Source organism: Carassius auratus, unplaced genomic scaffold (genome assembly GCF_003368295.1).
Source record: "Carassius auratus strain Wakin unplaced genomic scaffold, ASM336829v1 scaf_tig00024173, whole genome shotgun sequence".
NCBI lineage: Eukaryota > Metazoa > Chordata > Actinopteri > Cypriniformes > Cyprinidae > Carassius > Carassius auratus.
The window spans coordinates 336,743-349,235 of record NW_020525323.1 but is presented as its reverse complement, the minus strand read 5'-3'; the positions used below and the strand labels follow the sequence as shown (position 1 = coordinate 349,235).

The following is a 12,493-nucleotide window of genomic DNA, read 5'->3' as shown; positions in this document are numbered from 1 at the left end:
ACTGGAAGGAGATTCCTACGCCAGTTCTGCTTATTTCTAAAACAGGCAAAGGTCCTTTTAAAAGAAGCCACAGGCGAACCCTTTCCCATCCAGTAACTTGCCACAATTCGTAAATAAATTGAGACCCTTTAAGTAGAAAGGTTTGGCAGCAATGAGCATAAAACAGAATTCAATGAGTCTTCTTCACTATTCGAGTTTCCAAAGGTCTATAGATTGCTTACTGGCCGCTGAAGTGCACTACAGGGGGGAAGGGGACTGATTTTGAGCTCCCTGTGTGTGTCCGTGAGGCTCACAACAGAATACTAATGGCTTTAGGCTGAGACACATGAGAGAAAAGATATGCAAAGAGACATTTCAACTTCCCTCAGCAGCACCATCTAAAACCATCGGGAAGAAACGGCTCCAGCAACCGATAGAGCAGTTATGAATGAACCTATGAAGAGGCGTTGGAGTGTTTCCTCAGCTGTGTTCAATCAGAAGAGAGGACATCCCAATGCGAGAATGTGAAATGTGAGAGCATCAGTCTTTCTTGAGGCAATCTGCCAAACTAAAAGTTGTGATAAGGTTATGCCTCTAGACCAGACAAATGTCTGAGTGTTTGCAGTGGCATAGATGCAAACTCCCTGGCTCAGATCAGAGAGCTGCAGTAATGCCGCCGGGAGAGGAAAACAGATAGCTAGCGCTCTAGGATAAGAGTCCATGCATACAGATCCACTTATCGCTTGATCGAGAAGACAACCGATGATAGGAACGATGACGGACATTTTGAAGATCTACCAAGAATTATATGAACACAGCACATTAGTTGCACAATTAACCCAGAAGAGCAACTCTAGACATTGGTGTGTGTTTAGTAGTATTCTTGGCAGATGCTTCATACCAAATACAAAGAAATGCATTAAATTAGGAGGCAGAAAAACTCTGTAAGGGTTGTTCTGACTAGTCAATTAATTTTCCCACTAATGTTTTTTGGTACTGGTCGTGACAACCCTGGGCTTGTTTCACACATGAAAGCAGCTTGCATTTATTTGGCATGTATACAGATTTAATAGCTTACGTTATTCGAACAGCCCACCTCAGCAGCTGCATAGGGTAAGGGTGAGTAGTTAGGAAATTGTAGTCTAGATTGCAAAAGATTGGTGTTGATAAACTGATCTATAGTTTATAAGAGGAAAATGTAAAAAAAAAAAAAAAAAAGAAAAAAAAAAAGAAAAGGATGGTGGATTAATTCACTCTTCGCAGCGAGTTTGACTGACAGGTGATCTGACCAATCATAATGCCGAATTGGCCATTTTGTCTGAAAATGGTGTGTAAATTGGAGTCTTTCAGTGGTTGAAATAAGATACCTTCCAATGTTCATTCATGTTTATTTTGTGCTATAATAATTAGTAAAGAGGAAGAAATGGTTGGTTATCAGGCAAGACACAAAATTTGAAAAGCAGAGACTTTTTTTCGTACCAAAAGTAAGCTGCTCTGTCTTGTCTGTCTGCTTGTTGTCACTTTCCTCTTTGCTTTGGGATTTATTTTTCACTGCGTGAGAACCAGAGGTGTGGCGTGAGAGCACCATGGCTTGTCGGATGTAGGGGCGGGTCTTTGCATAGGGTCAGTTAACAGTGGGATGTAGATATGCTGCTCCTCCGTAGATTAGATTTCATAAAATGCATGACTCTAATAATTTCCTTCTCACAGACTAACTATTTAATACTTTACAGCTGTTGCTTGAAGAAATAAACATACTGCCAAATACATTGCCTTTCATAAAAACTTGCCATTCTCACACTGAAACAAGCCATCCATCCGAATCTTACAATTCTGAGGACTCTGGGAATTTATATGAATGCATCTCTGAAGGGAAATAAATTTGCAATGCCATTTTCTTTTTATCCTATCTCCATCTAAGTCTTTATAATTTTGACTGAAAATGGTTTAAAGGCTGAACTGTAATGGTATCATTTTATAAGACTTGTCAAAACTTGAATTATATGAGCTATAAAGTTGCTTAAATCATCGTTTTTAATAGTCATTTTATGGTTTAGCATATTACCACAGACATTGGAATTGTCTCAAAACCACAGATATCTAAACATGTAATTCTATTCCAATATCAAAATATTTTCAACTACTGATCCAAAAAACTCATCTTAAAGCAATTATTTTACTGTATTTAAGATACACTCTGTAGTGTTTTTAGCTCACGTTATCATTGCTGTTCTTTGTGTGCTATAAATACTGATACCACAGTGGTATTAGATGCTGCACTGCCATCTATTGATGTGGATCAGCACATTTTAAATAGTAAATTAAACTGTTCTCTAAAACTCTTACTAAAAAGTATCAGTTTACACAATTTTCCTTCCCTGTCCAACAAAAATAGAAACAACTTGGACATCACTACTTAGGGATTTTCTCTTTTTATCTTGTGTATACGATAACCAACAAATGCTATACACGGGACCTCTTTTCGTTGCAGCCGATGATCATTCATATCCATTGTGATATCGGAGTATAAATGGCGTCTGTTAGATAAGGTTAATGAGCTCTAATGCGCACTGAACAAATGAGGGGGGGGGGGCATAGTAATGACAAAAAATCATTTTTAGGACCAGACCGCACCTCATTTTAGAACAGCCACAACCGACAACAGAAGCAGCATTTCTGACAGTTACATGGCTCAGCCTGCCAGACACTGTCAATCACAAAAGCTGTCGCTTCTAAAATCTGAAGCACATCCTGATTACAAGCCTGCTCCAGCGGTGGCCCGGGAAACCATTTCAAAAGACGTCTTTGAGATGAGGACCAGCAACAAAAGTGCAGAGGAATGTCTTCTGTCAGCAGAGAGTGAACTTAGGGCACAGCCACATGCATTCTTTAGGAGTGAACCCCACACTTCCAACAGCTCCTCTGTCCCAGCAGTCCCATTACTTTCCACTTCGCCTTGCTAAAACCCCCTCGTCTGTCCTCCCCTTCAGCCTTAAAATATAGTACCCACCCTTGCGCCTCAATTTGTGGTGGCAGCAGAGACACATTTATGATCAGACAGGCTCCTATTTCATTGAATGCTCACTAAACTGAGGCCAAGAAACAAAAGGCAACAGTAAACATCTCATTTAAAGGCAAGCTTTCAAAAGGTCAGCAAACGTTTTATATAGGCTCATAAAAATGGTTGGATTTTAAAGTTTATTCAAAATGCCCATAGCAGTAATAGCATAAAAATACTTAATTTCATAACACACCCCGATTTCCATTTTTTAGTTAATCAGGAATGTTTGCCTACAAATGGCTTGCTAATATCTATCTGGACCTTAAAATACAATGGGAGAAACAATCTGATCATTTTATCAAGCACACACCTCAGCTTCAGGTACTTTAATGGAACAGTTAATGGCTTTGTCGCATAATAAATGAATCCAGAGCTTCTGCTAATGATGTCTTTGAACAAACTCTGATGACAGCACCCTTGATCAGACGCACCTCAGACTTGGCCGTTCTGACATCTGACGTCGAGACGACCCGGGCTGTAGAGCTATGCACATCACAGCAATCTAGCCTTTGATGTGCAAACCACACATCTGGAGCTGGAACCAATCCAGATAAAATGGAGCTTATCAAACCACAGAAGCGTTCCGGTTTTCTCAAAACTAATGAAGGAAGCACTGACAGCTTAATCAAATAACTCCACGGGAACTGATAAAATGCTGTACGACTGTATGCTGTGTTCAATTTATCAGCTTTTCATAAAGAACTTGCTAGTCTTTTCATCCAGCAGGATATGGCTATTGATTCAGCCCAAGTTAACATGACCCATAGGAAAAGAGTCTGAGTCTCCTGCACTTAATGAATTAAAGACAGGAGTGCAAAAAGACATAAGCAGGCCAACATGGAATCAACACATACTGTATAATTCAGCATATACACACAGAACTGGAAAGACCTTAATTTCAAAACGAAGTTCACATCCCCCACCGATTGCATGAATGTTAATTAAACGCAAAGTGTAAGAATAGTTCATGTGTAAATGTCAGCTCATGTCAAATTAACAAGTTTGTTGGTGGGCAAAACTTTCGTGTCCCGCATTGCTTTTCAGCTTTGACGCACTTCAAAGACTGCATGTAAACACAAATAGCACAACTTGTCTGTTAGACTCAGAAGTACTTCACAATACAGAAAACATCTACCGCAACTTTAATGAGGTGTTCGAAAAGAGTCAGTGTTTCAAATCAGTCAGACAAATCCTTATTTGAATGAACTCACTAAATCCAGCTACTGAACCAACATATGACTCACTAATGTTCCATGTCAATGATTTATAATTTAATATAGCCATAAAGCTGCTCTTGCTGCAGCATCAAGAAAGAAAAAAAAAAGTATATTTTCCTGTTTATCTGTATAGCTCAAAGTCATGTCTTCAAGTTTATTCTTATTTTCATAGATTACTAAAAGCCTTATGACAGGTAAAATAACATAGTAAATATATATATAACTAATTTTAGTTTTCCCTCTCATATTTCACAGTAAAACATTTTCAGCAAGTCTTGAGATTGATCATATTGCTCTAGCAGGATCCTAAATTAAAAAGCTCTGGGATCTCTTGGATTATTAAATATGTTGACTAATTGGATTATGCTTTAGCATAATTGTACCATGTTTAAATGCATTCTGCAGAATTTCTCTCAAAACAAGCTAGCGTGAAACCAAGTCATTCAGCTTTCCTTGTTAAAAAATAATGAGCAAACGTCTGAACTTAAAAGTCTCTCAAAGAGAACTCTTGATGACGGAAGAGAGACATTCACCAACACTGAACTAATACCTTATTCCCAAATGTTATTCAAAGACATCCAGTTTTAAAAAGGATGGAGTCAGACAGGGTAAACCAAACTTTGATCTCTCATCACACCCCCTCCAACACCCAATCAGAGGAAATGCTTTCAAAGCCAAACCTCTCATTACTCAACCACAGAACACCCTCTTTATATACACCGACCAGTCCCTGTCTTCTCTCCATCATGAGTTTTCTCTCTCTGATGGATGAGGTATTAGTTTGTAAGTGCTGACAGATAATCGCTCAGATCTGGTGAGTGGCAGGTTGTCAGATCGGGCCGTCCCACAGCTAGCACACTCCCCCTGACCCCACCCCGTCCCGAGTGAGTCAAGGCTGCAGACTGAGCGTCTCTCAGCTGGGCTGTGCCTGACACTACCAGCCTCCCAAAGCTCAAAGACCTGTACTGTACCACCACAATCATTATATCATCACTGATTCTGCCTATATCTTAGCTTCCATCACAGAAAAAAAAAGCAAGCGTGACTGTGGAAGAATGTTGGATGTATTCCATGATACTAGGCCTGTCTGACCCGTCCGGTTCAGAAGGACTAGATAATAACACTTCACTCTGATGGTATCCTCCTAAACATTCCTTCTACCCTCTACAGACTCAAAGATTCAGGCCTGGACAGTGTCGACTGTAATTATGACAATTTAGCAAAGTGTGGTTTTTTGAAAGTACCAAGTTTTCACGTGTAATGAGTCGCATTGTGTACAAACGCAGATGACTCAAGTCTTCAACACAACAGAGCCATCCATCCAGAGTAATCAATCACAATCAGTGAACCATAAACTAGGACATTCACTCACTGCATTGTATTGACGAAATCAAAATGACCAAATCTTTCTCAACATTTTATGGAAGATGTACAAATTGTAATATTAAAAAAACTTAAGAAGCTGGTGTTGCCAGTAGTTCTTACAAAAGTTTGGACACACTATCGTACAGACAAGTAGAAATTGCACCTATATATAAATTTGTTTAAAAACTTGTTCTAATGGATGATTTGGAGTGAATACTCAAGGATCACAGATGCAGCTCACAAAGCCAATTGAGAGACTCACTATAGTCCACACAAACAGTTCATTATCAAAATAAATACATAATTTTGATTTCTTTTAATTTTTGATTTCATTTAAATGTTTGATTTATTATTTGAATGGGGAAGATAAACAACAGAGAAGGGGAGTACACAATTTTGAGTAGATATAGATTTCAGTTCAAGTATTTGGGGCCAGTAAGATTATTTAGCTAATGTTTTTGAGCGAAGCCTCTTTTGCTTACAATTTAAAACAGCTTTTCTAAAATGTGATTTATTCCTGTGATGCAAAGCTGAATTTTCAGCAGTCATCACTTCAGTCGGTCACATGATTTCTCTGAAATCATTACATTATGCTGATTTGCGGCTCAAAAACATTTTCTATTATTATAACAGTTAAATACAGTAGAGCTGATTCATATTTTTGTGGAAACTATGAGACATTTTTAAGATGAATAGTTAATTCTGCAAAGCCAATGTAAACGTCCTAACTGTGACTTTAACTGACCCCAAACATTTCAACAGTAGAGTATATTAACAAAACTCTTAAACTACATTCACTCTATTTGAGGAAAGCACTCACAAAAGGATACATTTTGATGGCCCCTGATTTAGTTCCAATGGCCATAAGCTGCAGTTTGGGGTCATAGGCCAAAGCACTTGGCTGGTTTGGGAATCCATGTTCAACTGTCTGAGTAAAAGAAGAGAAGAGAAAAAAAAAACAAATCACACATTCAGAACTCAAATTCATATGTAATGTACATTATATAGACTTTTGAAATCCCTCTTTTTCTGCTAAGCTTAAAAAAAAGAAACTAATTCATACTTCATTGACTTCTAATGAGCCCTGATGCTACAATTAACAATACAAGAGATATATTCAGTAGTCTTGTCAGGAAAAGGATTTCCTTGTTGAAAAAAAAAAAAAATACAATGCAAAACCAAAAATAGCAAGGAAGGAGCTCTAGTAGATCTGACAGACAATGCCAAATTCATCTTCACAAGCCTTCAAAAGAGATTTGCAGAAACAGGTTTTTGGGCAATTCTAAAAACGTCCCCTTTAAACAACACACAAATTTAAGCAAAAAAAAAAAAAAAAAAGGCTTGAAGTTGGCCGAATGATGCAGATCACTTTTCACAGGTTGACAAAGTATGACATGATAAATAACAGGACCTTCCTGTAACATTACACACAGTGTCATGACGCTTCATCAGCATGACACCGCCGCTCTGTTTTTCCTAAACCATCTGTGGATAAATGTCATCAGCAGCAGCATTTGAGAGATGAACGAAAGTGGGCACTTTAATAGGCTACTCTAAAAACATGCATAATATGAGATCTCTCATTTCCTCCTGTTTTCCTTTACACAGAGGAGGAGGAGGGAAGAAATGTTTGATTGTGCTGTAATGGTGCATGCCAGAGTTGGGTCATCAGTAAAGAGCCTACAATCAAACACTTTCTATGATTTTGGCAGGAGAGCAGTTACCGTTACATGTTCATTATGATTTAAGAGCTCTAGAAATCCCCACAATCACCCTAAATCTGCCAGCACCACTGCAGGATACATTCAAGGCTCAGTAACAAACAGAAATATACACACGTGATTTATTTTTCAACAAGATTAATAAACCACTCATTGAGCTAAATAAATTGCGCTTTTAGTAAAAATAAATAACCATAAATTATATTATATATCTCTGTGTATTAGTCAATCGATAATCAGTCGTTCGTAACGGTTAAAGTCACAAACATGAGAAAACTTTGAGGTCACTCACAACAGACAACACGCTCGATCTAATTTAATGAGCTCCATTGACGAAGATATTCAATATTATGAAAATTATACGCAAACACAACATATGTGTCATTCTCTGGAAGCCATAAAAGTCCAACTGTTCACTAACAAAAAGAAAATCTACGGTTTCAAACAACTTTTATTGTCATATCTGGCCATGATAGTTGTAAACCATTGCCATATTATCAAATGCATGTTAATGCAGATAAAGTAAATGTAACAGAGCACGTTCACAATAAGCCAAGTGTGAATGCATTTGCTTGAATTAAATGTTTTCAATGCAACGCGAAACCGCATGCATGCTCAAGAGAGAGAGAACGCTATATATCCCGCATACCTTATTGAATGCAAACAGATCCTGTTTGATTTTCTCTCGATGAGGGTCGTTTCCCTGCCGTCTGAACCTAAACTTCATCATCCTGAAGCCGAATCAGAAAAATATCACAGCGCGCGCCGTCTCAGATTGATATAAATGCCGTTAGGCGTGAATAGATGCAGAGAAACAATGTGATCCTTCATGCAAGCTCCGGTTTCTTTCGTATCCACTCCTGAAGCCATGCAAGTTTTTAGCTCTGCGTTTATGCAGTTTGACCACACTGCAATTCAGAGGAACCACGACTTGGGAGAGCCAATCAGAATGCAAGAATCTGTGACCAATTCACCAAACCACGCCCACCGCCAGCGTGCGTGTGGAAAACACGGATCAGTATTCCGCTGGATCAGCTTTACTTACTCACACGTTTGAATTGGCTGGCAGCGATTCAATTTCGTTTGCATGGAGAAACCAGCCAATCAAATCATGTTATTTTAGTATTATTTACTTTAAACTTAAACTTTAATTTATAACCAGCTAGTAATTTTAGTGCTTCAGCCTAAACGTATTCCTGGCCACATTTGAAATGTTTTAGTTTTTCAAGTAATATTTATATATTTTTATTTTATAATTTACTGTTATTTAAGCATTGTTTCAATTCACATTTTTTTTAAATAATAATTAAATATAATAATAATTTAATTTTAATAATTCGATAGTAGTGCTTTTTTAAAATATATCACTCAATGTATGATTCCTCAAATTGTGCATCTACTGTAAATAAATAATATGCAATAAATTGGGGGAAAACACAGGTCAATTGTGATGTTTTTAATTATTTAGAATAAAGACTTCATATTACACTTACATTAATTGTGCATATAGTTAATTTCCCATTCAAATCCACATGACATATAAATGCAAACAATATATAAATATTGAAAACATACAATAGTCTCAAGTAGTGCAAATCAGTATTTAAGAGAGGAACTCTCTCATACAAAAATAAAGTCTTGCTGATCACATGTCCAGAACTAGAGGTAGTACTATACTGTTTTCAATTATAGGCCCATATGTTCAACCTAACAGAATGCATGCAAATTACTGTGCATAACAAGTTAATCTTGGAACTTGGTTTTGAAATTGCAAACAGGCAAAAATGACAGCTGGCTTTAGACGTGTAGGAGTTCAATAGTGTCTGATTGCAATTATTGCCATAAAAGTAATATAAATATAATTTGAGCTAGAGCAGAGTGATTTCACTGGGCGGCAGAGTAAGTCTCTTCTCTCGTACGGACAGCAGGTTCTCCATATGCATGGCGATAACACGGCACAGCTCAAGACTCTGTAAAGTCAAACACACAGGAATAAGCTCCGCCCACACAGGCCCAGAGAAAATGTACACAACACACCTTAAAAGTGCATTAAAACGAGCAGATATTGCACGATTAGATTATGTGATGGTTTGTAATCATATATTCCAAAGGCCATACCTGGTCCAGCTGTAACTGTGTAATGCGTTGAGACATTAGGTCACCCAGCATTATCTCCACATATGGGTAACTGGAGCCAGCTGTGGGCCTCTGTGTACGGGTGGACTGGACTTCCTTCAGCGGAAACTTCACCATCGGCTCCTGAAGAACATTGAAAACAGCTGTGACATCTATATGTGACCGTTATATAATATCATGGGAGGAAATGCAGATAAATTGGAAAATCTTTGGAAATATACAGTAAAATGGACACTTTAGCAGTTCCAAAGCAGATGACATATTTAATTACTGAACCATTGCAAACGAAAAAACTTCTAACCTCATCAATGAAAAATACAATAATAATGTAGATAATGGGGAGAAAGTTTTCTTAACCATCAAATCAGCATGTTAAAAAGGCCTCTGGAGGATCTTGTGACACTGAAGACTGGAGTAATGGCTGCTTTCACAATATTACTGTTCTTAATGTATTTGTTATCAAATAAATGCAGCCTTGATGAACTGAAGACTGAAGACTTATTTACACGCCCTGAAGTCATTTCCAGCTTATGACTTTCTAAATTGTGTCTGAATTCAAATTTTTAGGTCAGCAATTTTTTTAAATATGCTGCCGTTTTAGAAATACAGCCTAAAAACACTTGCCAAGGAGGTTAGGCATTTATTAAGCACTGGAAATAAAGGGGTTAAACTTACATGAGTATCTTTTCTTAGAAAGTTCAGACCATTTTGGTTGACAGCCAGAATGCAGGGGGTGTCGATAGCACTATTACTGCTGCTCTGAATGTAGAAGAACGACGAGCCAAACATGGGGAAAGCACTCACGAGCCCTGAAACAGACACACAAGCACAACAATCAGTGTTTGGAATAAAAGGCAGTGCGTCTTCACACTGGCTCTTCTCCCAAATCAAGACCTCACCCAGAAATTGTGCTTTGGCCTGATGAGGAGTGAGGGCCTGCACCTGCTGCATGTGCTGGGTCACCATGTTTAACCACTGCTGGTGCCGCTGGAGACCGAAGAGCTGGGAGGGGATATACTCCTGAACCTCGTGACTGACGGCAGAGAACAAGAGAATGTTAGTCTATAGAAGAGGTAACTTATATTAGCTGAGGGACATCAGACAGGTGCTGTTCTCCATCAGGGGCCAACTAAACAATTACAAGCACAACACTGTGTTTTTATAACTGTGGATTTGACCTATATACAATTATTGGCACAGTAATTAACATGAGGACAGATCTATTCAAAGTGACTCATTTCTCCCTCATACCTAGTAATGATCCCTGGGATTGTATTTCCCTGCAAGTTTCTTTGAAGTGTAAGCAATTAGCGAGCTCATTAAGAGACCAGAACCAAGCTTGATACAGTAAATATATATATCTGAAACTACAGTTCAGAGTTTGGGGGCTTTGAAAGAAGTATGTTTGAGGATATGTAAAATGTATTTTTTTCTAATACTAGCTTGCTCTATTTTTTTTCTATTCTATTTTCTTTAGATTTATCATGGTCATTTGGTTCAGTGTGGTAAATGTGCCCTTTTTTAAGTTTTTCATTGATACACAAGTCATTTATTTCTTTGGTTGATAAATTGAGGATATGATTTCAGTCAGATTAATTGCATTACAAGGTTGGCAGGTGGATCGAATCCTTGGCACGATGTTGCAGAGCTGCCAGTTTTGACACTTGCTGAAGCTGCTGCTCACTGGCTTTACCCTGTGGGACAACACTGAGCAGCCCTTTCAAGTAGTCAGGGGACACCTGTAAAATGTGAATGAAGATCAGATTAGTGTAGCTTGAACAGAGAAAACGTAGAACGAATCGAGAACAAATGCCTCAGATCTTTGTAACTTGTGCAATAAGCAGCACTGGACATGAAAGGAACGTCTGGGAAACTGAATCAGTCTGGCTGATGTACCTGATTGTAATGCATAGTGACTCCGAGCTCATTGTCAAACTTCAGTGGCTGCGTCCAGATCACTCTTCGAAACCACAGACTGTAGTTGCTGTCAACATGTTCAGCTTCTGTAGCAACATCCAAGATGTACTCCCTTTTGTTTAGAGGGCAAACATTCTGACCTGGAGAAAAATTGACAACACATGGGAATACAGATTTCAATCCCCACATGGAAATAACCTATATAAACGTATGTTTTAATATAGGTTTTGATAAAGGTTTTTAATATATGTGACATTTATAAAATTGGCCGTTTTACTATATTATATGTACATATATGCAGCATATATGTGCATATAAATTGAATATAGGTTTCATGTAAACTGCATATATCCTCATATAGGTTCTTTCCATGTGGGTCTTTGTATCACTTTTATCATCTTAGAGGAAGAGTTCACCCAATACTGGAAATTTGCTGAAAAATGTACTCACCCCTAGGGCATTCAGCATGTAGATTAATTTGCTTCTTCATCATGGGAACAGATTTGGAGAAATTTAGCATTACGTCACTTGCTCACCAATGGATGGATGCACTGTAGTGAATGGGTGCCGTCAGAATTACAGTACGAACAGTTGACAAAAACGTTTAATTTCACAAGATATTGACTGAGGAAGTCACGTGAATTAATTTTGGATTATTGTGGTGTTTTGATCAGCTGTTCGGACTCTAATTCTGATGGCACCCATTCACTACAGTGAATCCATCCATTGGTGAGTAAGCGATATAATACTACATTTCTCCAAATCTGTTCCCATGATGAAGAAACAAATTTTATTTACTTCTTGGATGACCTGAGGGTGAGTTCATTTTTATTTTTAAGTGAACTATTCCAAGTAAAAATGACCCTTTCGTTTCATAAGATAAGATAACTACCATATCAGCTACTACAAATCATCCGATATTAGATTTTGATTATGTATTTTCCTTTTTGTCATCTCACCTCTGTTTGTGACCACAAATATAGCATATTCATCCAGGGCTTCAAGTTTATGTAGACCCATCTCATAGCACAGCTCTTCAATGGCATCCAAAGCAACCTCCAAAGTAACAAAAGCGAATGAGAATCACATTTTTCCTG

General features: G+C 38.0%; 2 protein-coding genes across 4 annotated transcripts in view; both read right to left on the bottom strand.

Annotated features, from left to right (window-relative positions):
- llgl1 (LLGL scribble cell polarity complex component 1) overlaps window positions 1-8,239 on the bottom strand; it is a 34,620-nt gene extending 26,381 nt beyond the window's left edge. For 2 of the 3 annotated variants that reach the window (XM_026250416.1, XM_026250417.1), the window contains exons 1-2: window positions 7,993-8,238; window positions 6,453-6,550 (exon numbers count right to left, since the gene is read on the bottom strand). In XM_026250416.1, the coding sequence (XP_026106201.1) occupies window positions 6,453-6,550; window positions 7,993-8,073 (179 nt within the window). In that variant the 5' untranslated portion in view covers window positions 8,074-8,238. Of the gene's footprint in view, window positions 1-6,452; window positions 6,551-7,992 lie in introns of all 3 variants that reach the window. The other variant, XM_026250418.1, reaches the window with a different exon arrangement.
- Window positions 8,240-8,793: 554 nt separating this feature from the next.
- Window positions 8,794-12,493, bottom strand: part of myo15aa (myosin XVAa) — a 28,790-nt gene continuing 25,090 nt past the window's right edge. Inside the window, exons 57-63 of the mRNA XM_026250403.1 lie at window positions 12,356-12,452; window positions 11,376-11,536; window positions 11,085-11,218; window positions 10,379-10,512; window positions 10,155-10,288; window positions 9,462-9,602; window positions 8,794-9,313 (exon numbers count right to left, since the gene is read on the bottom strand). Of these exons, the coding sequence (XP_026106188.1) occupies window positions 9,212-9,313; window positions 9,462-9,602; window positions 10,155-10,288; window positions 10,379-10,512; window positions 11,085-11,218; window positions 11,376-11,536; window positions 12,356-12,452 (903 nt within the window). The 3' untranslated portion in view covers window positions 8,794-9,211. The remainder of the gene's footprint in view (window positions 9,314-9,461; window positions 9,603-10,154; window positions 10,289-10,378; window positions 10,513-11,084; window positions 11,219-11,375; window positions 11,537-12,355; window positions 12,453-12,493) is intronic.